The sequence below is a fragment of the Phasianus colchicus genome, chromosome 3 (assembly GCF_987193195.1).
Source record: "Phasianus colchicus chromosome 3, bPhaCol1.hap1.1, whole genome shotgun sequence".
Taxonomy (NCBI): domain Eukaryota; kingdom Metazoa; phylum Chordata; class Aves; order Galliformes; family Phasianidae; genus Phasianus; species Phasianus colchicus.
Window position 1 is genome coordinate 43,484,622 of NC_143438.1, and position 25,918 is coordinate 43,510,539.

Sequence of the window (25,918 nt, forward strand, 5' to 3'; positions counted from 1 at the left end):
CTTCCTCCAACTTCCCCTATGAACAAGATCCGCTGGTGGATTCAGGCAACCACTGCCCCCAGTTCTTCAAACTTCCACATTTCTCTAATCCTATTCATTGTCTTGTGCTATTGTATTTCTAAGTGGCTTAACAGCACATGCCAATATTTTTCATAACTCCTCAGAGGGGCGGCTGTTACTTCTCACCCATTACAATCTTGGTTCATACACAAAGCACGAAGAAGAAAAAACAACCCTGACCTCTTAACTTCAGTATGACTGGGCTCGTACTTTCTCTTTGTGAAAGATACAATTTTTTTAGAACCACGACTTTTTGGCTGCCCTATACATAAGGAAAGGAAGCATCCTCCCAGCTGCCATGTACTTGAGAAGTTGTACTTCTCAAGAAGACAAGTTTTCAATGATTTTTTTTTCTTAGGAAAAATAATCTGCTGTGCAGGAGTCCTTAACTGATGTAAGGAAGTTGCGCGCTGCGATATCTAGCTTGTAGCCAAAAAACAGGACCTGTGGCCACCAGGACAGCTGCTGCAGAGTTAGGGCTGATGAAGCAATGGGATACAGAGACGTATTCAACCACTTTCCACCTTCTGGAGCTGGCAAAAGGCTTTATGGTTCGCAGCTCCATATTTTGTTTGGTCCTGGGCTCAAGTGCGGGGAGAAAGAGAGACCAAATCCATTCAACATGTGCAATTCTAGAGGCTTGCCATAGGTTGTCTCATCACGTGCACCTAGTTGGGTGGGGAAGGAGTTCTGGAATTGATTTGCAGTTTGACTGGTGTTAGCCTTCCTCAACACAGAAAAAGTTATTTTTTTATTTCAAGTTGGGGATTGGTGTGCATTTATTGAACACAAACATTGCATACATGTGAATTATACTGATGTCAGTTGATGCAACTCTATGCAATGTGCAATCAATATTTTCCATAAAGAGCTACTGTATAATTCAAACATACTGCTGTTCTTGCTATGTTTCCTGGCCCTCAGAATTTATTCTAGTAGAGGTGAGTTTACAGAAATACATCAATTTTGGAGGACAAGCTGCTACACATACACAGATCAGCCAGCACAGGCAGCATCTCCAATATCGGTTGGAAAACCCACAGTAAAAATAGCAAGGGCAGCTGAAAATCTGGTGATAACTGTGGAAGCTGTACACATGCAAACCTTAACCTACAGACATGATTTACACGGGGACTATTCACTGTGTGACAAAAAAAAAAAAAAGAGTATAAGCCTCACTAGAGGAAAATAAGTTTGTTAAGAGTTGTTACTACTATTTGTTGCTTTCCTTCCCCGCATCACAAATAGATGTAGATCTTTTACAAGCAGGTTTCAGCTACCAACAAAAGCAACTGAAAGACAATAACTATTTTAAGAGGATGAAATACTGTATGGCAGTGAAGTCCTATGCTACTTGTGTTCTTACATCATAATGAATTCCCCTATAAAAATCAAAGCTACCCAAAAGAGATTTTTTAAAAGGTCAGCTCAAACAAGGGACACTGTAAAAAACGGAAAGAATACTGAGCCAGCTAAAGGAAATGATATTTCTGTACTAAAAAGCATTGAAAATCATTTGTGCTTAAACGTTAGGCTTTCAAAAAACTTATAAAAAGATTCTTTTCTCTTTGAAAGTCCTCTCTTTCTTCTTCTCTGACTCCATTTTGTTGTCCCATCTGCACTAGATGGTGCAAACTGCTGGACGTGAGAGCACTGGCTGCATGAAGTGAGAACACAAGGAGGCTGCACTGCTGGTAAGAACATAAGAAGTCGCTCCCAGCATAGCTTGTGGGTAGGACAGATCACTGAATATGTCTCTCCGAGGCTTTTTCTGCTCTAGAAAAACCCTTTCTGGAAAATGTTTTTCAGAAGAGATCTCATATCAATATAGCTACATAAAGAGTTCAGCTCCACACTCCTCTTCCTGTAAAACCTCTCAGAAAATGGCAAACCTTTTTGCTAAGCACAGCCCATTTGGGTCTATTGCTTAGCAAGCCTGAAAAAGACAGATGGCAGATGAGATTGTAATATTATCTAATCATCAGGAAATCAAATAGCATATATAATCTTAGCCATCAATCCTATAGACGAACGCTCAATTCAGATACATACTACCTGTACTGCTGTCTGCACTAAAACAAAAGACACCTTCCTGTATCTATTCTAAATGCAGCAACTACTGATTATTTAGTGTCGTTCATTCTGGGAGGCAGATTATTGTATCCAGAGTTCAGAGCTCTGAATGGTCGCTTTCTCTCCAGGCTGTTGAATACCTGGAAATCTACATCGAACAACCACAACACAAACTCTTCTGGGAGACATGCGGGCTTTACTGTTTTTTAGCCTTCCCTGATGCACAAGGGAAATGCAGCCCTAACTAGCTACATTTGATGTGCTGTACAAAGGGAATTGCGAAGGACCAGACCTGTATCTGTACTGCACCAAACACTTTCCAGGAAGTAAGGAAAGCTGTACCGATACTTTCTAGACAGAATATTATGTCTTTGGCAAAGAGCAGCACTGACAATTATTTCACAGCAATCAGAAAGACAAACCAATACCTATGACTGCACTGTAATGAAAAAGCCTATGATTCCTTCAGAATAACCTTTAATATCAAACATAGGACAAGTTTTTTACAAGGTCTTAAGGAAAGCTGAAAGACACGATAAACTACCTTAGGCAAAACAAATAGTACATTATCCAGAGTCAAGCTACAGCTCTTAGTACTTTTTCCTGATCTAGATTGCCCTTTTGCTTCCTCTGTGTGAATAAGGAAGACAAAAGTCAGAAGAAACTGAAATAATGCATAACAGAGACGAAAAATCAGCATGATACATGATTACAGCCTGCTGTGAGCAGCTCAGAAATTGAGGAGAATGCAAACAATAGCACATGCTCTATGATTTGGACATTGAGAATTCCCTTGACTCCTATTCATACGAGCAAGCTATTGAGAAACACTGACATTCGGGCAATAAAAAAAAAAACAAACACGCCACCAAGAGAACATTGATTTCCCAATACAACTGCCATTGTAGCTCTCCTAGCTGTAAAATGATTCTTCCTCCCCCTCCACTGACCATTTGTCACAGCAGCTTTAACTGGTGCTGACAACGAGCCATTCACAGCACTGTGCATTGTACTGCCTTTACAGACTGATCCTTAGGAACACAACTAACTGTACTGCAAACTACCAATGTTATACATACTAAGCAACACACCATGATTCCCAAAAGAGAAAGGAAGAGGAAAAAAAGAAAGAAAAAAAAGAAAAAACAAACAAACAACAACAACAACAAAAACCAACAAGGAATGCTTTCAGTGTAGTCCCATTTTTCAAACAGAGGAGGATATTACAAACAATTGCCAAAAGATCCCCAAATCTGCATAATTTCCCTAAATGGGTTTACCAAAAGGCCTGCTGTAAAACTGACAGCCAAATAAGAGCGAATAAGCAGCTTCCACACTGTTTTATCTTATCATAATCAGACAACTTACACTGTCAGAGAAAATATCAGCCTTGAGCTCTGCAAACAGAATACAATGCAATACAAGCACAGTCATTCCAAGAAAGCAAAGACAATTTACCTCTAATTTAATTTTGCACAAGGACAGAAAGTCATGCAGTGACCTGGAAGGATTTTTGTTTTGTTTTGTTTTTGAAATGAAGGAAGATATTCTAGAAATACGCAGGCTAGTAGACTTCACACTTTGTTTCCAAGTCTGCAGAATGTCTGACATTATCCGACTGTAGTATGAATCTGCAGATTTGGTTTTATACCACACCTTGGCATACTCCTCTGAAAACCATCACCCCATTATATTGGATATAAATTATATTATGTTATACATAACTGAAATGCAAGTATTTTATATTATATAATACATAAATATTGCAGCCTGCTCAATACCTATGAGGTAGAGACCAAACAGTGCCTTGGGGTGACACTGGTACAGGGGAAGAGGACTGAAAGACAAAATGAGGGATTAGGGGCAGATTACCAGTGTGCAGCAGCAAGTGGGTAGGAGGAAAGAAAGCAGCTTATTTTCAGAGCCCCCTTAACTTCTCAAGTTAGTAACAGATTCTGGTAGACATGATTCTGGGATCTTCTGTACCACCTGTTTTGTAACACACACACATTTGCTCACAGAACTGCATATATGGAAAAGAATACAATTTTCAGTGCAGAAAGCTGCAACTGGTAAGTCACTACTTTCTCAGAGCACTGATGAAGATGGAGATGAGTAAGGGACTCACAGACTCACATGGGTAGCTGTGACCGTATTACATTTAACCCAGGGGAGAGATGCTCTGACAAAGTTCTTGAGTGTAAGCATGTGAACAGCTACAGGCAGGTGTGCACAGGCTAACTGGGGGCCTCATCACAGAACAAAAAAGATAGTGAGGGAGCGGGAATGGAAGGAAGCACTTCTGGATGCCAGCTGCCCCATCGTGCCACACACTATCCACCATTACATTTTGACTAGCTCAAAACCTGCCACCATTGATGGGAAGCATTTCTGTTGCTGTTACTGTTTGTAGCTAGAGTGTTAATTTACTTTCTTTCACACTCCTTATTGGCTTCAAGCACACAACAGACAGTTGATTAATTTCAATGCTTTCTTCTGCTTTCACTCTGAGAGACAATTAGAATTATTCCACCTTTTAGCAACAGAGGAAGACATCAGCTAATAATAATAAGCTTCAACCAACTGGCCACTTTAGGATTTAAGAATTTCAGCTGAGGACATATCACTGGAGAAGAAATGGTCTTTTCGACTGAAAACGTAGTTATGTACAGAAAAAGAGTATTTCTCACTTAGATGAATATATAAAGGGATTATGGTTCCAGGAAGTTTCTTTCCTGAAACCAGGCTCTACTTGTTACTTCATTTCTGCAAGGCTGCCGTTATTTGAGAGATATTATAAAAACCTAATATTTGAATGGTAAATAGTCGGAATACTATTGCACGCTATGCAATGTTTGGGAACTTCCAGCATACGTCTATGTTGCCTTCTGATGGGCTTTTTTTTTTCACTTGAGAGTCATGCTGTAAGAAACAACTTATTACAAAGCAAAACTTCTGTTCTGGACAAAAAGGTGATTTCTCCCTTTTTTCCTCCTGTTGGTGTGTTTTGTCTGATTACATCAGCAGAATGAGCACACATTGCTTACTTTACAAGTGAGGTAGTGATGTAAGTGAAGATCTCAAGATGCTGGTGTCTTCTTTGTCACTAGGTTATGAGCTGCCTTGTGGAAGCAATCTGTGATGTATGCTCAGAGTGCCAAGAAGCACTGTACTGAATCGTCCCAGGTATATGGTAAGGGTTTGGACTCACAATGCTTTTCAGCTGCCATTATTTCCCTGATTTATGGCTGACACCTAGTAGGAAGCAGACTCATTTCAAAATGAAAGAAATACAGACTGTACCACTGAATTTGTTCTAAAATGAAGTATGAAGTCTTTCCCCTTCTTTTCCTCGCCCCCCCACTTCTTATACTCACTTAATTTTGTGGTTCCTCTGGAAACAGTGCTCTCTCTGTCATGCACACCTATATCTAGTACTCATCAAGCAATTGACTACATATGACACTCTGTTCCTACATCACAAGGTATGAAGAAGCAGCCACACGTCTGGATAAAGTGGAGCTACCATAATGAGAAATACATAGAAAGTAGACTTTTATCAATGTATTTTTTACAGAAGAATGAAAAAAGGCACCTAATGTATTATGAACAGTATTATGAAAAATGTAACTGTATTGAATAATAGAAAGGTAATTAACCCTTTGGGTCAGATGGGTCAGATAATGGTTTGTTCCCGAATAAGATGCAGTAAGAAAATACAGTTAAGAACTTCCTTTAGTGTGTAAATGTAAAGCTTTTAGTTAATTGAAAACATATAGTGCTGTGTAGTTTCTAGATACGCGATGATTTCTGAACCCACAGCCCTGCATTCTGCATATGGAAATTACATAAAATAGAAAGTATACAATCATTTTTTAAAAAGTCAAAGGAAGCTTGGGAATAGTAGGTAAAATGAGCCACCTTTACATATCCAAGTAGACAGGTGAACCTCATTGTTGACCAAACTGACACATTACCTATCCATCTCAAGAGCCATATCATAGCAAATGGTCAATCTGTCAAGAATAAAACAATGAACAAACAAAAGTGGGAAAAGCAAAGAAATGGATCTGAAGATTCTATTAGTAGGTGGAGAGAAGGAAGAGAAATACAAATGTCAGCAAACAAAAAAAGAAGCAGTTGAAATCTGAATCAAGACCACAGGTAAGTCAGAGATCTGCACATCAGAACAGATAAAAAGGACAATGCAAATGAAATCTTCCTCTTAAGACTTTGAGCCAGTGTTGCAGTAACTGTGGCACACGTGTAAGCTAATATTGCAGTCCTTCACACAGGGCAGAGTAAGAGCAGGTTTTATGTTGAAATCTCTTCAAAGCACCATGACAGCAGGAGATGCCTCTGTCTCTATTTCAAGAGGTAAAACTGAAAAACATCAGTAACTCATAACTTGCAAGGAGCTGGGGAAAGCAAGCAAGTCTTCTGATGAAGTTACTGTCTCTTTGATAGGTTTTTAGGGACACCAGTCAAGGTACATGAGGATACAGAGTGATATGTCTATATAGCACTGATGTCCATTTTTTGAGGCTGTCTCATACACTGCTTCAAAGCAAAATGGACAGTAACACACTTGTTAGAAGGAAACCTCTCTGAGGTCCACAAAATAGAAGATTGCAATCAATCCTATTAAAAGCAGAATATAAGTGGGAGCATTCACTGGGAAAGTCTTTCAGTTTTCCCTCCATAAAGAAGTGCAGTTATGCCTCCAACAACTAGTACAGAAGATAATTATCTTCTGGAGTAACAAAGGTGGGTGAGATGAAGAAACCAATCTTGCCTGGGGAGAAAGACACTTGTTTTAAGCTATTCACATGCACTGAAGTGTTCAAAAGATTAAATATTTTGGAACTTTTTCAGTTACTCCCTTTCTAAAATTCACAGAATGTCTTCAGAATATTACTTTTTGCTGGAATTCTTTAAAAACTTCTTGTCAATAGTATTTATTTCCTTATATATTTCAGTTTTCATGGTCTTCCTTAAATCCACGATAACTTCACAATAACAATGCTAATCTCACTTACGCTAACTGCCATGCTAACTCCTTCCTAGGAATGCAGCAGCATATTTACTCATACTTCTGAACAGTCATCTGCACTGTGACTCTTTATACTGTGTGGAAATGGAAGATCTCCCTAGCAAAGTTTTTCTTGGGTTGTTTTCAGGATTTTTTGTTTGCTTGTCTTTTTGTTTGTTTTCCACAACCATTCCACTCACTTCTATCAGGATGTAGCTTAGAAAGCCTGTCATTGTGCAATCCCTTACATTTAGCATTCTGTCTTCACTGAAAAGACCTAAGAGACTACTTGCAAGTTCCAATGCCTTAAGACTTCACTCCTGCCTAAAAATAACTGGCGTTTTATTAATTTCGCCTTACTTGGGAATCCTGTCCTCATTATCTCTGCCCACCTATGATCTTTTATTTCTCCTTTTCCACCCTCTAAATAGTCATGGCTTCTTTACAACTAATGAAAGAGCATTCCTAAAATCAATTTTAATTATCATGTAATCATTCTTCCAACATACTGTATATTATAATGCGCTCCCTGCCAGATGTAGAGACTTGTGTATTTATAAATAAGCTAAACAGTTTCCCTGAATATGCTTTAACAGAAGTCTCACCCTTGCCAGTTTTACATAATGTAATTCAATGATGATTACTTTTACCTTATTTTCAGGTCAAAAAACTGAACTGTTGACTCTGTTGCTTGGAACTGATTGGAAATGATGTGCACTCTGCACTCCCTCTGCACTGCAATCTCTTCTCTCTCACCTTACAGTGATAGCCCTACAGACATCAGCTGCTTACCAACTGCAGAGGACAAGGTGAGCTGAATAACCAGTATATAATGCTAGGTAAGAAGTCATCCACACATGTCTTAACAGAAAATGAAACGAGGAAAACTAGTGACTACATTTGTCTTTTCTCCCTTTATTTAACAGCAGTAATGATGCTGATACACTGACATTGAGCTACTGCGACTGCTGCATAACAAGCTTGCCAATTTTGCTCACTGCAGTAAATATCTGTAAAATGGTACCTGCTTCTTCAGAGAAAAACTTTTCAAAGCAGAATCTAATACGTTAGTGGAGAAAAACTAGCATATGACACATTTATCAAATACAGTTTCTAAAATCTTAATAGCGTAAGGCAATTTGCCAACAAATTCAATGAAGACAGAAGTTATGCTGGATAAAGAAGTTCCCTCACCCTCCCTAAGCACAGTTCAGTTTTGTTTTCCCTGAATAGAACAAACCCTAGCAGCTACAGTACTCTTTCCTCACTCTAACACTCTGCTGCTCATTAACAACCTATTTTTAAAGAATTTGACACAGTAGCATTGGCAAATACAAGTCTGGCATAGTTGTGACAGTAAATAAGTGAAGGAATTACACCCATTTCTTCACAAAGTTTTTGGAAAGAGATTTAATTAATAAATAAGTATCCAAAATCTGTATAATCAGACTTTCTGAATGCTAATGTCCAGAATGCAGATTTTCTCAACTTCAAGTATATGCTTCTAAAAGATAGGAAAGGAACGAATGACTTCTTCTACACATACAAAAACCAAAGGAGATGAAGGAAGGGAGTCAAGAAGAGCATTACAGGTGTCACCAATCTTCAGCCAGACAAATGTACTTAAGTGTTATCTGGATATTCATTCTAATTCATTTCTGCGATAAAGTACTTGAAAAACAAAAATATACCCCTGAACTTCCCCTGCAACATTCATGAAGGGAGACTATGTCTGAAATCTGCCCTCAGAAAGCCCAGACAACTGATTTCAAGATTTGTCTTTTTATGCATTAGAGGCAACTGCTTAAGACCGCTTGTCTTTTCATTTTTATTACAAAATGAGGAATTTTCAAGAGTGTAAGATGAAGAAAACACTCAATTCTGAACCAATCCTAGCATAAATTAACATTTGCAGATTTTGTTCTCAAAGACAATTATTTGGCATGCCAATTACACAGGAAGTCTACTGACACATTACTGCACATATTTTCTTTTCCATGCTTTATTTATACTCAAATTAACTTTGTGTAAAAAGCCACCACTGCAACAAACATTTCTAATCAATTCAGAAAGAATACTTTTACAACAGACACAAACTGAAATGGTTTCTCTGAAGTCAAATAAACTTTTTCAAAATGCTGGCAGTATCACTGTTGTTTTGTATTAAAATGAACAAAATTAGATTTAACTTAATTATTGGAAGTAATGAGACACTGTTAAACTCTTAGTCTCTCAGTCTGACTTACCTTAAAATTGGGATTACAACCAAACTGACAAATACTAAGTCTCCATCTTGGTTTAGTCTGAGGTGTAAAATTTCTTTTTCATGCACAGGGGCTTAGCCTCTACATTTTTCCAACACAGTATAAACTTTATTGTATTTTCTTATTTCCTAACTCCTGCATTCCATCGTTTTTCTATTTTCAAATCTGTTGGTGTAGCACTAACTTAGAAAAACACCGCCACCCAAACCCTGGCTTCTTGTAGATCCTAACATAAACAAGGCTGAGCAAGTACGTTAGTTCAGGGGAGTCCATGTCTGCAGGGATTGATCTGAGAGTAGTTTGCCATGGAAGAAAAATGTCTTCTGGCCTTTTGTGATCCTGTGGCGTGAAACTTCTGACTTGGACAAAGAAAAGCTGACCATCTTTATGTGAAAAAGTGCTTGTAAAGTTTAAAGAAAGTCAGACCCCAACTGTAAACACAATTTGATGGCAGCCATGTAACCCAGCATTAAATTGCTAGCACTCCTTTTTTAAACATTCAACTTACAGGTATTAAAGTTATTATAAAGTAAACGTATTATTAAATATTTATTATGTAAACAAATGTTTCACAGTAGGTTAGGTTCAAGGCAACAGAATATGCAACACACTTTTCCCTAGAGAATACTGAAAAAAGAGAAAATCTCACAGAAAAATCTAAAATACATTTGTGTTAAACAATAATAAGCTTATTAAGAAACTAATGTGTTCTTTAAGCAACTAATCTTTTCCATCAAGAAGACACATACATTCAATGAGTCGTAAATGAACAGATCAAATTAAATTCCATATCAATCAACAGCAATTGGAAAAGTGGAATAAATATAAGTGACTCAATGCTCTCTAAAGCATAATAAAGCTGGCTTTGGTCATACTTTACTCTTTCTCCCATGAGCACACTGCAGCAATCCTAAACCAAGGAAAGCACATAAACAACACTGGAGATGACAGAATGACATACAACTTCCTTCTGAGATGCATTTACAAATCCTGCATGCAGATTCCAGATAACCAACAACTGCAGTCTGACTTCATTTGAAGAAATTTTGAGGTACTGACACCAAGCAATGACTCACAATGAAGACTTCAAGAGCTAAGCTGCATCAACACGATCACTATAAATTTTGTTCTTTCTTGGATTTGCTAGCAGCAAATAGAGTTTTAGAGATCCTTTGTACTGGTAGTTATCTGTATTCTAGGTAGACAAGGTACTCAAGGCAACCTTCAAGGCCTGCTTTTTAACGATTCAATTATTTCACGTTGACACATCTGAAGCACACTTCATGTTATAGGTAATACACACAATTCAAACAAGACAGATCTCAATGAAATCCAATCCTACAAGGAAGTCCTCCCTTTCCCTCACTCTGCATCCCTGAAGCTGGCCAGGGCCACCAGTTGCACTGGCCCACTGTACCTGCTCAGTGACTAAGTGCTGTACCAGCACCTCCTCACCTCAGTCCTGTAAGCTGTGGTAAAAGGAAACACAGCTTCTTTAATAATACATGCAACAGAATGCTCCTTCTGTGTGTAAAGGGAAATTAGCACTTTGAGAGTCTGTACACTGAGGCTAATGCTAAGAGTGTTGACTCTTCAGTAGGTTTTGCTCAAGCTCTAAAAATGCCTGAAGTGTGTACTGTTAATGCATACAAACCTCTGCAAGTCTACAGTTCACCTCTGCAGAAGGGATATGGAAAAAATATCTCCAAATTAAATAGGATACTAACACAGAAAAGTAAATGCAGATGAGCTCAGCTGATAGATCTCTTTGCCATACTCTAATTCGCTAAAGGGATCGCATATCCAAATGGGACTGAACTGCTGTGGTGGACTAATATGCTCTGCATCTATTCTGACAATGTGTATGCAAACAGTCTGGAAAAATAAAAAAAGAAAAGCATTAATATGGATTCCAGAAAAACTTAAAATATTTTTGACTGGGCAGGTAAGACTTTCTTCAAGAGAAGTCAGCTTTCCTATATTTTTTATAAGAATCCAGGAATGTTTAATAAAATATCTTCAAAAAAAGATACTTTCAAGCTTTTGTAGTAACTCCAAAAATCAGTGCACATCAGTACTTAATGCTTTCTCTGACAGTGGGCAAGAGAAAACTCTCTGATATTCTGTATGGCAAAAAAACCCTGTTACAAAGAGGTTTTTTTTTCACTTCTTCTTGTGAAACCAATCACTTCTTTATCACCAGAGACATAAAATAAATTCAAATTCTAATTTGGATGTTTTATTTATCTGTGAAAGGAGAAAAAGATAAAAAGTACAACTATATTAACTACCTCAAACTGAGGTTAAGGCGCATTTTGGTTTTCTGCCATACATTTTTAAACTTTCTGCCTATGCTAACGCTTGCAGAAAACAGTGCCATGCATGCAGAAGCATGTGGGAAAATGTACAGTTTAGTTTATGTTTGAGCATCCCATTCTGAGCTGCTTAAATGTTCCTCCAATCGTAATTAGTTAACAGTAAAAATAATGCATCATATTCAGAAGACAGAGAGAGTGATGTGTTTATTTTTGCTCATATTTTTCAACTGAGAAATATATACTTTTTTTTTCTTTAGGTATAGAAATCACTTACTTGAGGTGGCTAACTTAGGCAGATGTGTCCCACATGCCATCCCACTGGAGACTGGTATTTTCATACTTCATACAAATGGGGATTACAAAGGGTTTTTACATCTGTTTCTCTACCATTTTGTACTTCTAAGTAATACTATTATAAGATCATGGTCACATTAGTCACAATTAGATTAACAAAATGGAGACAGTAGGGTTCAGTTTGATGCTGTTTTTTCATGAGTGGCAGTAAAAAGGGGAACAACAACAAAAGTTCACAGGAGATGAGATGGTTACTTCAGAAAATTCCCAGTGTATATTTTAAGAAACCACAATTCTGCCTCTCAAGAGTGTGGTTTGTTAGTTAGTAAACAGTGAAGGATGCGAGCATTATGCTCTGCTGAGCAACTTTTGTCCTATCTGGCAAACACCTTTGTTTAGAAGACTCATCAGTAAGGCTAAAGTAACTATTCTATAATTATAACCTCTCTCTCTCTCTCTTTTCTTTTTTTCCCTTGCTATTATTAAACAACAATTCACTGTTTGGTTAAGGTTTATAATTTAAATAATGTAAATGGAGAAAACCTGTTCATCAATTAACCAAAGAAAATATGCTTCTAACTTAAACACTGAAATTTTATGATTGAAAGTGAAAGAAAATGAAGAAACTTCATAATCACAGTGAATTGCCTATATATGAAACAAAAGTGAACTTTAGATGGAAGAAAATTATATTATAGTTTTCATATATCACCATCGACAATTCAGTAACACAAGGAATTAAACATTTATCATCAATTATTTATTCTCATCTTTTCTCTAAGTAAAAAGTATTAAGTCTTACATTTAAAAAGTCATTACACAATCAAATGGCTAGTTTTAAGAATAATACTATTCAGCTTACTACCAATGTTTTCAGCTTCATCTATCATACATACATCTGCATTACGATGAAGGAAATTTTATTACAAATAAAAAGCAAAGATGGAAGGGGATTCAGAACTGTTCTAACCTGCCAATCAAAAGCACGTTTCAGCTAGTAGTTTGAAGTCACAGTTGTACTCTGCTACATTTGAAAATAAATGTTACAACTGCATTTAAAGCACTACAAAACATTCCAACCACGTTTCTTTGATTGGTACGGAGGAGAACCTGTTAAACCTGCATAATCCTTCACTATCCCCTCCCATTCTCCCTCTGCTCTCTCCCCTTCCACAACAAATACATGACTTTAGCAGCCATATTTCATCAGCCCACTGCCCCTTCAATAAGCCTTTCCAAGGCATCTTGAAAACAGGCAGTTATCAAGGAGCGCAAGAAGAACTTTGCCAGCTCAGGCTGCTCATTTCAAGCTGCAGGCTGGAAGTGAGCACAGAACCACAGGATCGTAGGGGTGGGAAGAGACCTCTGGAGATCATCCAACACCCCTGCTCCAGCAGGTTCCCCACATTAGGTTAAGTGCCCTCTCAGGTGCATCCAAAATCATTCCAAATACACAGCAGTGAAGAGGAAATAATTACGGATTTTTTTTCCTCAAATGATGACATCATACACGAATACCATACTGTTGTTCCAGTGACAAAAACTAAATACTTACATTCCTAAACATCTTTTCCTTAAATGGTGCAGATAGTTGGATAATTCATTCTTGCCACTTGTCAGTTTAAAAACAGATTGCTAGACTAATGACTTCACAGACAATGTATCTATGTTATCTGGAAGACAACAGTTTGTTATTCAGCTGTAACTGCAGTTGTATTTTCTGCTGCAATTTTGCCATGCATTATGCAAGCACACCAGTGCTCCTGTTGCCTCATTCCGGCCATCCTCCTGGAGAAACTAAATGATGGCTCTAAGTCCCTTCAGCAATACAGAATGGGTGTGAAATCACTCCTATAACCCAGTACTATGAAGAAACCTGGGACCTGCTAGAAAATACACAAATCCAACTCAATTTCCAGGTACCTACTTTGACAAAGGCACGTGACACGGGACATGTCAAAAATCTTTGATGGGCTGCAACAATCAGCCACTAACTGACACAGTCAATCATCAGTGACAGTTTAATGCAAAATATTAAGCTGTTTGTAGCATTTCTGTATAAATTTTCAATTCAGATCTCAAGAGTGCACAATGCACTATTTTTCCTCACATTTCAATGATCTTAAATTAGGCAGAACTGAACAATGTATGATAATGGAGACGCATAGGAACAAACACATAAAAGAGGGCACAGTTCCTCAATTTAATCCCATACGTAGTGGGGATTTTAAAACAAACAAAAACACTGAGATGATAGAAAACACCTTTTCTGCTATTTGACTACCAAAGCTGGGAAAGCTGAAGCCTCACTCATTATCAGCAAAGAAAAGCTGCTTGCTGCCATCCTGACACTGATAGCTATTACCGTGTATGGAACTTTCAAAGGAGATAGAACTAGTAACTAATAACCATCCTGGTCTTGAAAAGGTTAATTATCAAGAATTGTTGCAGGTGGATTGGTTTCATTGGAACTTGGTGTTGGGAGGGCACTACAGGAAGGACTTAGCCACCATTGAGTCAGCACAGCCTGTTTGTGACCTCTGTCTGAGTGCTTTAGCAAAATCCAATTTGGAGTATGATGCAGCCAATTCTACCAAAACCTCTAGAAGAAATAGCATTAAATGGCAAATCCTGAAGTCACACAAAGTGAAAGTATATGAATTACCCGAATGCTTGTATTTGCATGTAGCCTGTGTACATATCAACGAAACGAGGCTCAAGTGGTATGCTAGACAAAAGACACAGAGAGACAAACAGTGATGAGGTAGGCTTTCTGACCTCAGATTGCAAGAGGGAAGTGAGAGATGACTTTATCCAATACAAATGATTAAGTCTTATATCTAGAAGAGAGCACAGTAACTTAGAGATATGCTTAGTTTCCAGATGCGCTGCTGAGACAAAGTTTTCACACATCAGGAGTTGAATCTATGAACAACAACTCAAACAATTTTTTTCTTTAATTACTTCATCTAATGCCTTGATAGATGCCCCAAAGGTTGGCTGAAACCATTCTCAAAGATAGAATAACTACAAAAAACAAACAAACAAAAAAGAACTCGAGATGTATCCTTTGCATGTATATTAGCTCAAATATAAAATGGATTTTCTTTGGCCAAGCTCATATCCCTTGTGTTTGCTTGTCTGAGAACTTGCATAATCAAGTTTCATTAGCACAAATGTTTGCACAGAGACCAATCTAGGCCTTCACACTTGAGTATATCAGAAGTGGCATCTTTTATAAGGTAAAGAAGATCAGTGAGCAGTACTGGCTCAGAGCAGTATTCTCTTAATCTCTTGGTTTAGTTCTTAAACAGAGAAACACAGCAAGCAGAAGTACATACAACCTTTCCAGCTACAGCCACCCACAGGCCCATGTACACAAACACGCTGTTATTTTGTATGAATGCAATGAGATAAAACTAAACTCTCGAACCCTCTAATAAATCTAAAAGTAGTTATTTTTTTCCTAACAAAGATGCCATAAGCAAACTGTATGTGACCTAGAAAGATAATCACATTTTCTGGTTTTGTGGTTATTTTGTCCCTAATTCTTGCCTACCCTTTTGCTCTATGCATCACTACTTTTCCCTGATATTGCCTAAGTGCTCTAAGTATCCCCACACCTCATGTCTCTGCAACCAAATTTGCCCAGTCATCTGAGCAGCTAACATGAGTAAACAAGATCACTTAACTCTTATTTTAGCAAGACAACAGATGTATGCCACCAGACCAGGAGACTCCAGTATTCTCCAGTGCAGACAGAATTCCACAGAAGTCTTCAACTTCACTGCTATCACTGGGCCCATGTATTAGTTTCTAAGTCAAAAGTAACTTCAACAGCTTTTCCTGGATTACTAAAGAAGCCACCAACTAATGCACACTACAGCTGACAATGAAGAAAGAGGACTTTAAAAGTAGAACACTAGCATTAGAATGAAGTCATTCTCTTGCATGAAAAATAACAAATAGGTAATAAAAACCTACAACTCTACTGCAAGGTATGCTATTGAAAAAGAAAATTTTGTATTTCTTCATGAGCTCAGAAATTAATGTTCTCAGAAGATGCAAAGAAATAAACTCATCACATTGTCTTTTTGTAATTGAAGGTCATCATATCTAGACCTTTACTTTTGTTGACCACTTCTATATTCAAGGCAGTTTGCTTTGCAGTTCTCTTGAACAGATACAATAAAATTTGGTGTTCAATAACAAATACGTAGAAGATAAAATATTTAAAGATGGATTTGCATTAATCCTATAGAAAACTATTCAGGTTTTAGAAAACTATTCCAGAATGACATGAAATATTTTGTGAAGATACTTTGGTCTACAGTATATATATTAGACAGTTCAATGCCAAAAGCATTAAATCACGTGCAATCTGAAAATCCCTTACAAAGCTAGAATTTGCTGAATATAAAGTTTGTGAATATTTACCAAATCACAGTAGTTTTAAATAAGTTGAAGTTAATTGAAGTAAGCCGAAAGAGTTATCATAGACAAAACCAACCCACTGAAATATAGGTAAGCTGGATCTTAGTCCAACAAAACAAAATCAATTTTTAAAATTAAATTAAATTTGAAATTTAACTTGAAAGGAATACTGAGACAGAAGACAAGGCAAACAATAATCTGCCATTGTTACAGAATCAATCAAGAAGAAATAAATATGTGAAGGTCATTAAGGAAAAATAAGGTTGATAGTAGTGCTCCCCTCTAAAAGTAACTTAAATACACCTGTAGTCAGTAAAGAAGAACAACTCAGATCTTTGCTTACGATCTATCTACTCTTGTTAGAGCACAAGGTTTCCTGGGTCACAGTTTCACATTTGCTGCATATACCACATCAGGTACTAGTATGACAATAAAAAGTGTAGATGTGTGAAGCAGTCATGTCAGAATACTAAAATGGCATGAGAAGCAGGCACTGATTTTCATTTCCATGGAGGACCAGGATCTTGGTAATTTAAAGAGGCATTAAAGATCAAGGAAAAGCAACTTTCAGGCCCAATGTAAATAAAGAATTTGTCTTTGTGTCTTTTTAGTACCTCTCTGTTCAGCAAAGTATTTCTCCCAGAGCAATAAAGAAAATTAGGTTAAGCTTTAAAAACACAGAAGCTCCATATCATAGCCAAATTAAACTATTTTAAAATACAATGAATTTGTAACACACTTCACAGTCACCAAGCTGTGTCACTGACTTTATAGTATGGTAGTAACACTTTTCAGTATTTTAAGTCAGCAATCCAATTTGTAATCCAAATGTATTTTTTAATGCAAGCTGGGATTTTTTTGGTTTTGCTGTTTTTAAAGAAGAGATTAGTGGTAACCTACTGATAATGTTCTTCCTGTGACAAGAGGTAAAAGACTGGGATTTAGCTAAGAGCCTGAGATGCTTTCTCCCATAGTCTGTGTGATGAGAACAATGGAGATGCTTAAAAATCCCACAGTAAGCATGTGTATCAGCATTACCTTCCTTGCCCACTTTTTTCTTTTTCCTTTTCCTTCCCCACCCATTAATTACTATGGACAGGTTATAAAAGATATATCGTCTAGTCCTACTGAACCAGAAGGACAGCATCCTCATTGTCACCATTTTGTGTGTGCACATACCAAAACAACTGTGCATATGAGAACTGTATTTCTAATCCAGACTTCTCTCATATGCTTCAGCAACAAGGCTAACATCATTCCACCACTCTGAATGAGATCCAGAGCCCAAAGATATTCTTTTGGGTAAAGCAACTACTGTTGTACAACATACAATCACAAGCATGCAGCAAATACATGATGGCTTTACAATCTCTTTCATCGACTATCTTAGTACCATTTTAATTTTTAAGGAATGATGGAGGGGTATCTGTAAGCACCCAGGAAAAGGGGCTGTTTGATCAGCTCAGTGACACAAGTACTCCTGAGTTTCAAGTCCCTGTGCTAAGAGTGAAGGTTTGAAAATGTGGTTAAGTTGCTTAACTGTTGCATTTTTAGGTATATCACAAATATAAAACATAAATATGCTCAAGGAATATTTAAATATTAAATGCTATTTCATAAATCATCTTGAAGGTAGAAAATTATGCGTGTCCTGTTTACTACTACAATGAATGACTCCACTAAAAGAAAGTCAGTTGGAAGAGGTGGAGAAGATACATAGGAAAAAAAAAACTATCTTACTTCAAGCTTTTAGAAAAAGAAGAATTCAATTTTATGTTTCAGGACAGTAGACTTCATTCTAAATCCACTTTTTTTCAGAATTTGTGTTTTGTTTTTGAACAGGCCATGAGACTTAACCTTCTTGTCAAAATTCATAGTTAAGCAACATTTCAAATGGAAAACACAGTACCAAAAAACCCCACAGTGTCTTTGGCTGGTTCTTTAAGGCTCTTTTTCCAAAGACTAGGAGCCACATTGGTCTTTACTGATCAGTACAGTAAGCTTTATATCCATTTACCTTAAATATACATTATTTGATTTTATTGTTCTGAGACCTTACTTGAGCGTATTAATAGACAGCCCAAAAAGTCAACCTGGACTTTCCAGCAAGCATAGCACAGCTCTGTACCATAGAGGCAGTGGGCAAGGGCATAGGAAAGACCCGCTGATTACAACTCAGGATAACTTTCTGCATTTTTGTTGTTTGTTTGTTTGTTTTTGGTTTTTTTTTTTTGTTGTTGTTGTTTGTTTATTATTATTAGAATTATACAGAACCACTGTCCGTCTGGACCGTTGCCAGGCTAATGCCCAAGCTTTGGTAGACTTAATCCATTGAGTTCAATTGAGTTCCTTCCTACACATATGCATTTTTCCTTTGCTTCCATGTGCTGATGAATCATCACTGGATCCTTCTCTTTTCCCAAAATAGTCTGGAACGAGGGAAAAGAAAATATTCTCCACAGCCCCAAAATTCCCCATTGTGGCAGGAGTGCAACAATTCCTTTAGCTACACAGGCCATTTTCTCTGCCTGAGCTTAGGCACTGGGAGTAGAGAGGACAGAAAAACAAAACACTGAGTGCTACAACAGACTTGTGGTATTGTTTCTGACCATACTGCCAATTAGACAAATCATAACACACTGGAGTGTGTTCTCTGAAAACCCTAAATCACATAGCAACTCTAAGAGTATACATTTTCGCAACAGCTATTCACATGAAATGTGCACTTTTGGTTGAAGTCTAACTCAGAGCTGAGTTATTACTGGGACAGCAGAGTGCTGTAGTCCTGGCATGTTAATATACTACTTCCTGACTAATTACTTTCATCAGTGTACTATGTATTTATGATATGCACCTTCACAATCTTCTACACATCTCTTCTCAGAACGTTAGCAGACACAAAAACCTGTTTAGGGGTCACTACTGTGTTACACACAAGCGTACTGCTTGACTTTATGTATATGAAGGTGAGAAAAACAAACATAATACTAACTTTACTGAAATACTGCTTATCATTTTTTTCCCAAAGTATACATTAGAGATGCAATAGTAATGCAGGTCTGCATCTTGTTTGATAAAATGCACAGAAGTTTTAGTGAAATGTAAAGAAAAACAGCTATTTTCAAGCACTGCCTGAGTCACAGAATTTAAAACACAGCACTTTCCTTATATTGGTTCTGAATTTTTAAAGCTGAATTGTTTAAATCAAAATGATTTTGTGCATATCTACTTCAAACAATACAGATATTTAAAACTCTTTAATTTGATACTTTCTTTCACAGTAGCTTTTGTAAACTGTTAAATATCAGAAGAAGAAGATTTAGTTGTATGAAAAAGACAGACTATCATAAAACCAGCAATTAGAATTAGAACGTTAACTGCTGCATTCCAAAACTCCTAGATCTTGCAAATACAAATACATTTTTAAACTTCATAGACAATTACATCTTTGGCTATTAAATCAATAAAAAGAAACACTTACTACTGTGCACAGTCAATCAGTTGATACTCGTTTGACCTCTCAAAGCATGCTTTCACGCCTTCATCATCCCAGAGCTTTTTCGCATGTTCAAAGAATTCCTGAAAATTGGAAACACAACAAATAAGAACATTTTTAATCTTCCGAATCCTCAACCTAGATGTGTTGCTGTTTCTCCCAACCTTCCTGCTTTTTAATAATGCAGAATGATAAATTACACTTTAAGAAGAAAAGGAAAGAAGCATTTATTCGCAGGTTGCTGACAGTTTCCATGGTATGTAATGAATCTTTAAAATTAATACAAACCCATATGTAAAATTTAGTGTAAGTACTTCTAGTGGTTGGCGACTCTGCCTGTGGCAGGGGGGTTGAAACTAGATGATCTTTATGGTCCTTTTCAACCCAGGCCATTCTATGGTTCTATGACACAAAATTACGTAGAAGCATGCCCACTTAGTCTTAAACTGAATTTAAATCTCTGCCATGGAAAGCGGAGGAAAGTGACGCAAAAGGCTGTTCAGCTTATAACCACTAGCTCCTCGGAGGAAGAAGGAGCCTGTAACTTTAAAAAGATTGTGTAATTTTTCCTGAAAAACACAACTTTCTGCTGTTCAGTATTTTCTCATGCAACATAATTTAATTGCAAGAATTCAGAGCCTTTGCTCAACACCGCTTCCTCTGAGCCTGGCACAACATATTTTTCCCAGCTATCCCAAGCAACCCAGCCCAGAAATATGTGCCGACCAGCTTATTTCAGAATTATGTGAACGAGCCATCCTCAGTGATAGTGAAGCTGCAGCTCTGCTGTATAAAACACACGGACACAGAACGACGGGTCCAACTCTGACTGACAGCCTCTTCACTCCTGTGCCCTGGATGCAGAGCCTCCTGCACTCCAGCTCTTATTAAAGCTGGGGGCTAGTTTTATATTAAATCTTTCTAAAATCAAACAAAGTTGGACAAACCAAAGAATCTGTATTTTCCTTTATTATGAGACCTAGTCTTTCTCTGAAAGCTTTTTTCAGGAGCTTTTGAACTTTAGAGAAAAGTAGATGCTAAAGCAGGTGTGAAAAATCTGCACAGAAAGTCTTGGATGAAAATAAGAAGCATGACTGAAAACTGGCAGGTAGATACTTATATTGCCCTTGGAATGATTTCTTCCTCATGATGAGGACATGTTTATCTTTCTTTAGTGACTTATGTAACAATTAGTTAGAACACTGCAGATTCACCTTTTGAAGACAGGCTATGGCTACTATAAACTCTGTTCCTAAAGTAGAAAGAAAGCAAAAACAAGCCTGAGAAAGGACAAGTTAACAAACCAAATAAGTAGGACAAAATGGACAAATAGAATAGATAACACTGCTGGAAGAAACAAAAAAAGACTTGGAAAAACAAAAGGCGCAAAGTCAAAATGAGAAATTCCAGAAAATGCAGAACACTCTTCCACTCTCCTTTGTTTGCTATTTAGCCCATCAACTGAATGCATTCGCTTGCTGGCATCTCTGTCTAAACACAGGCAATTCCTTTTTCCATGAAAGAAATTGCCCTGCACAAGCAGCACTGGTCCCAGTGCAAAAGGACTTGGCTGTCCTACTGTTGGAATGGACCATGTGAGGCAACTACAGCCTGTTCCCCTCAAAGGATCTGAGCACAACCTGGCCTTCCCTGTCTTGCCATCCGCCAGCATGTGGGAGTTCCCATTCCTGAGGGGAATACTTCTGCATCTAAAAAATGGTTCCATTCAGCCTCTGGCAGCCTACAGGATGGAGATGAGATCAAGGATGCTAGCATGAGAACTTCCTTTCCTATGGTATGGCACAGACTGAGTGATGGCTGTAGATGTGAATAAATACATTAAGTAGAAGAATGAAAAGCTACGGCAGTTTCTAACTTCACTTCTGTTTTTTTACATCCTTTGCATGACCTTTATTTACCATAAAAATCGCTTCTGAAGAAGAGACAATTTTCTGCTGAAAATAACTGCTTCTAAGACCCTACAGACATGTTGCAAATACACAGCTTCCATATGATATGCTTCAAATATTTCCACCTGACCATTATATCTCAAAGCAGTCTATCTAAAATGACTTCCAGAGTTCCAGTCCAAAGCAAATCCTATAAAACAGAGCAAATATACTTACCTCATTAAAATGTACCGATCGACTGCAGAGGAGTACACTTGCCTGCAAATTGCCTCCCACACAGCTACCCGATCCTTCCTTCCCAGGTGACAAAAGCCTTCCAGAAAAATCTTCCTTCATTTCAAGACACGAAGTACCACGATCTAACTTTTCACACTTGTTTTTAACCCCTTTCTTTTCTCTAAGTTCTTCAGCACTTTTTTCTCCTCCTCAGCTGCTGAAGGCTCCCACTACACACGGGATGATGGCGATGCTCGCACGTACCAAAAATGTACCTGCTCCATCCGGACACAACCTGCCCTCTATCACAGGACAACAACCTCCCAGAGCTGCAGTCACATTTGGCACTGCCTGTCCTGGGAAAGCACCAGTCTTTCAAGGGATGGTGAAGACAGATTTGCTCTACTTGATAAAAGAAAGTGGGCCAAAGCTCGGTCATTAACATTTTGGTCAGGCAGGGACTTGGAAGCAAAACATTACTTTGAATTAGTATAACATAAATCAGATTGCTTAAGTAAATTGTGACCGCAGAAACTTTCATAATGAGAATCTCAAAGTGAGATTTTCTTAAGGATGCTGATTTCTAGGAGGTGGCTATCCAGAAGATCTTAAAAGTCAAAAGATTGGATCCTCTAAGAAACCTCAGCTGGAGTATAAGAAGGTGGCAACATGAAAAATCACTATGGACTTTTGATGCTCTCAGTTTGCAAACACACGTGGCTGACCTCTCTCAGATAAAGCCACTGAGATCTACTACAAATACTTAGCATACTGAAAAGAATCAGGAATAATGTGCTATGCATGAAAGCACAAAAACACCTACATCATAACATATCTAAGAAAACAAAGCAGAACAGAGCTGTCCCACCCAAACTTCTCCTTAGAGACAGCAGCATGCAAATATCTGCACCTATTAATACACATACAAAATAAGCCCATAAATATATGTAAGTATGCATTTAAAACAGCATTCTAATTAAAGCATTATAGAAATAAATGATAATGCCTAAGGTATCATGAAGCATGGGATGTGGCCCTGGGCAGAGAGATCTAGTGGGTGCCAACTCTGTCCATGGCAGGGAGTTGGAACTGTATGGTTGTTAAGGTCCCTTCCAACTCAAGCTGTTTTCTGATTCTATGTTGATTCTGCTATCAGTTACAGGCACTTTAATTTACTCAAGTTTTCTATGAATTTTTTAGCAATCATCAGGCCATACAAATGTGAAGTTTTATGTGATCAAAACAAAGATGTGATACACAATGCTTCAAATACTCACCCATACAAAATCATCTCAAAATTTTCCACCTTTCCCCAGAGAACAAAAAACCTTTCCCCCACACTTTCTTTTTCATTTGCATGTAAGTTTTGCTAGACATAAACATTTTCAAGTCTTCTAAATATCAAAAAGTGATGTAAACAGGTAATGATTTTTTTTTTTTTCAAAATGATAAGTTTGAGAAACACTCTGAACTGATGTCACTGACATAAGTGGTATTATATTTTTACCACATTTTGAGAAGGTGTTGTATAACTATTTCTACTTGCCCATTCCAAGGCAGAAAAAAAAAATAAAACAGAGGGAATATATTCCTACACAAAACTTGCTAAGAAATCAATAAATAAATACAAATACAGATGAACTATAGCTAAGTCTCAACCTTATCCTACCTGAAGATACATCATGTTCATGAGATTTATTTTCCGTATTTTGGAAACAAATTTATTGGTAGGTTACCGTAGAAACCTCCTCCCCTCTTGCAACTCCTACGAAAATTTTTTAGTATATATAAAATGGAACTGCTTCACTGTCAACTGTTTAAATTAAGAATACATATTAGTGAAAATTAAATAGTGACATATCTTCATGAACAATTCTTTATGCATTTTGGAATCAGATTTTTTTCCCTGATTGCTTTACAAACCACAAAAGTTCATGCTAGGTCAGTAATACAATTTTTATTCTTTTAAGATCCCTTCCTGTCTTACTTCCAGACGGAGCATAAATTTAATAGTTATCCTAATGTCACCTTCCAGTCTCATGGAAGCTGCAGTATGGAAGACTTCACTTTATTTTGTACTCCATATATTCTTTCTGTTAATATATTGTAAACCTGGAAACATCTGGTGAGATCAACAGGAAGTAAGATCCATTTCCCTCAAATTAAAATTCATTTTCCTAACCTTCAAGCCTAAGCTGCAAGATAATTTCTCGTCTAAAATACAGATTAAACCTGTCTGATCAGTGTGACAACCACTTAAAGAAGTACAGCCTGAGTAGCAGCCGTTACACATTTTCAGCATTCAGCCACGGTGGGTGTGAAATGAACCTGTCACTTCCATTCTGAATTTCAGTTCTTACTTCTTTTTTCAGCTGCTAAGCCACAGGAAAACTAAACCTTGTGACCCACAACCAGGTGGCAGCCAACCTCTCCCAAGCTCCCCAGAGCAGGTGACTACTGCGGCCTGCGCCAATGCTACAGGTCCCCAGCACCGCATTCGTCAACCCACTTGGCTACAGGAAGGTTTTGGTGGAAAAAGAGAGTAACAACCAATGGGTAATGCTGCAATAGCATATGCATGACACCTGCGGAGTGTGGGTTTTCCAAATGAGAGGTGCTTGACTCCACCGCTCAAATTTTTCTTATTGTATAAAGTCAAAACTGATCCAGTCCCTTCAGTGCAGCAGAGAGGATGGGCAGCAAGGCCCAAGGGCTGTGAGGAAGCCTTTCTTCCTGCAGTGCTGGAGGCAAGACCACAGAGACCTAGTCCCCAGGGAAGGGAAGCTCAGCCAAGCTCCCCTGTCATGACCAGAAGACTTTGTTCTGCCGCCGCTCCGGCTGCAATTGATGCCTCAAATCAGATTAGTGCACTGGTATTACGTTCGTGTTTTTAGAATGAGCCATGTGTAGCATCAGAAGAAGAACGGCAGTTAAAAAAAGTTTGTAATTCAGCCAAGAGAAACCTGGAGAAAGAAAAAGTGACTTTTGCAGCTCCAAGACTCTAATAAGACTCAATACTCTCTTTTTGCAAACTAAGCAGGTGAAATCTGTTTTTAGATAATCAGATTAAAATGAGGACAATTTAAATTTAAATTTCTGTATCCATTAGCTTGTTTTTCTTGATATTAATTTTCCCATTAACTTCAGGCTTGTGCATTTGGAAGCAGAGACAAACTCCCAAAGCACTGCTATCGTGCTTGAAATTTAACTTTCTCTACAACATAGCGTGTTAAGAATAAAAGAAAAAAAACAACAAAGCAATTATCCGTGCTTCTAAACACGCATCCTGACCAGTAAAATCATTAGAGAGCTAAAAATCTGCTCCAAGTATCAAAAGGCCTTTTTCCTTTGGAGGTACTGATACATTCCAACACACTGGGAATTTCTACAGTCTATCAATACACTTCCCTAATATGAATCTCTTAATCTCCAAATAGGACAGTACTACTATACTTAATAGTTTCTTAATCTCTGACAGTGCTTAAATCACATACAATTAACTTTCTCTAAGATACACAGGATATCTTAATATAATCCAACAGCTAAGACTTCCTAGTACGTAGAGAACAATCAATGTGTTGTGTGGTTGTTGTTTTTTTTAATTTAATTTAAGAACATATAGAATAAAGGTAATAATGGAAGCATGCTGAGTGAATAAACTCGAGGGAATAATACATAGGGCTTCAGATGAATTATGAAAATAAACAAAGGTGTCAGTCAATGCCATCTACCCTGTACAAGAAATGGAGTAAGCAGAAGAGAGATGAGCTGACTGCAAACAATCTTTTATTATATTTTTTGATATAGTATTCATTTCCATT

General features: G+C 37.6%; 1 protein-coding gene across 4 annotated transcripts in view; it reads right to left on the reverse strand.

Moving 5' to 3' along the window:
* GNAL (G protein subunit alpha L) overlaps window positions 1–25,918 on the reverse strand; it is a 180,611-nt gene that overhangs the window by 37,780 nt on the left and 116,913 nt on the right. For all 4 annotated transcript variants that reach the window (XM_031588977.2, XM_090137353.1, XM_090137351.1 and 1 more), the window contains one exon: window positions 19,957–20,054. In XM_031588977.2, coding sequence (XP_031444837.1) covers window positions 19,957–20,054 — 98 coding nt within the window. The remainder of the gene's footprint in view (window positions 1–19,956; window positions 20,055–25,918) is intronic.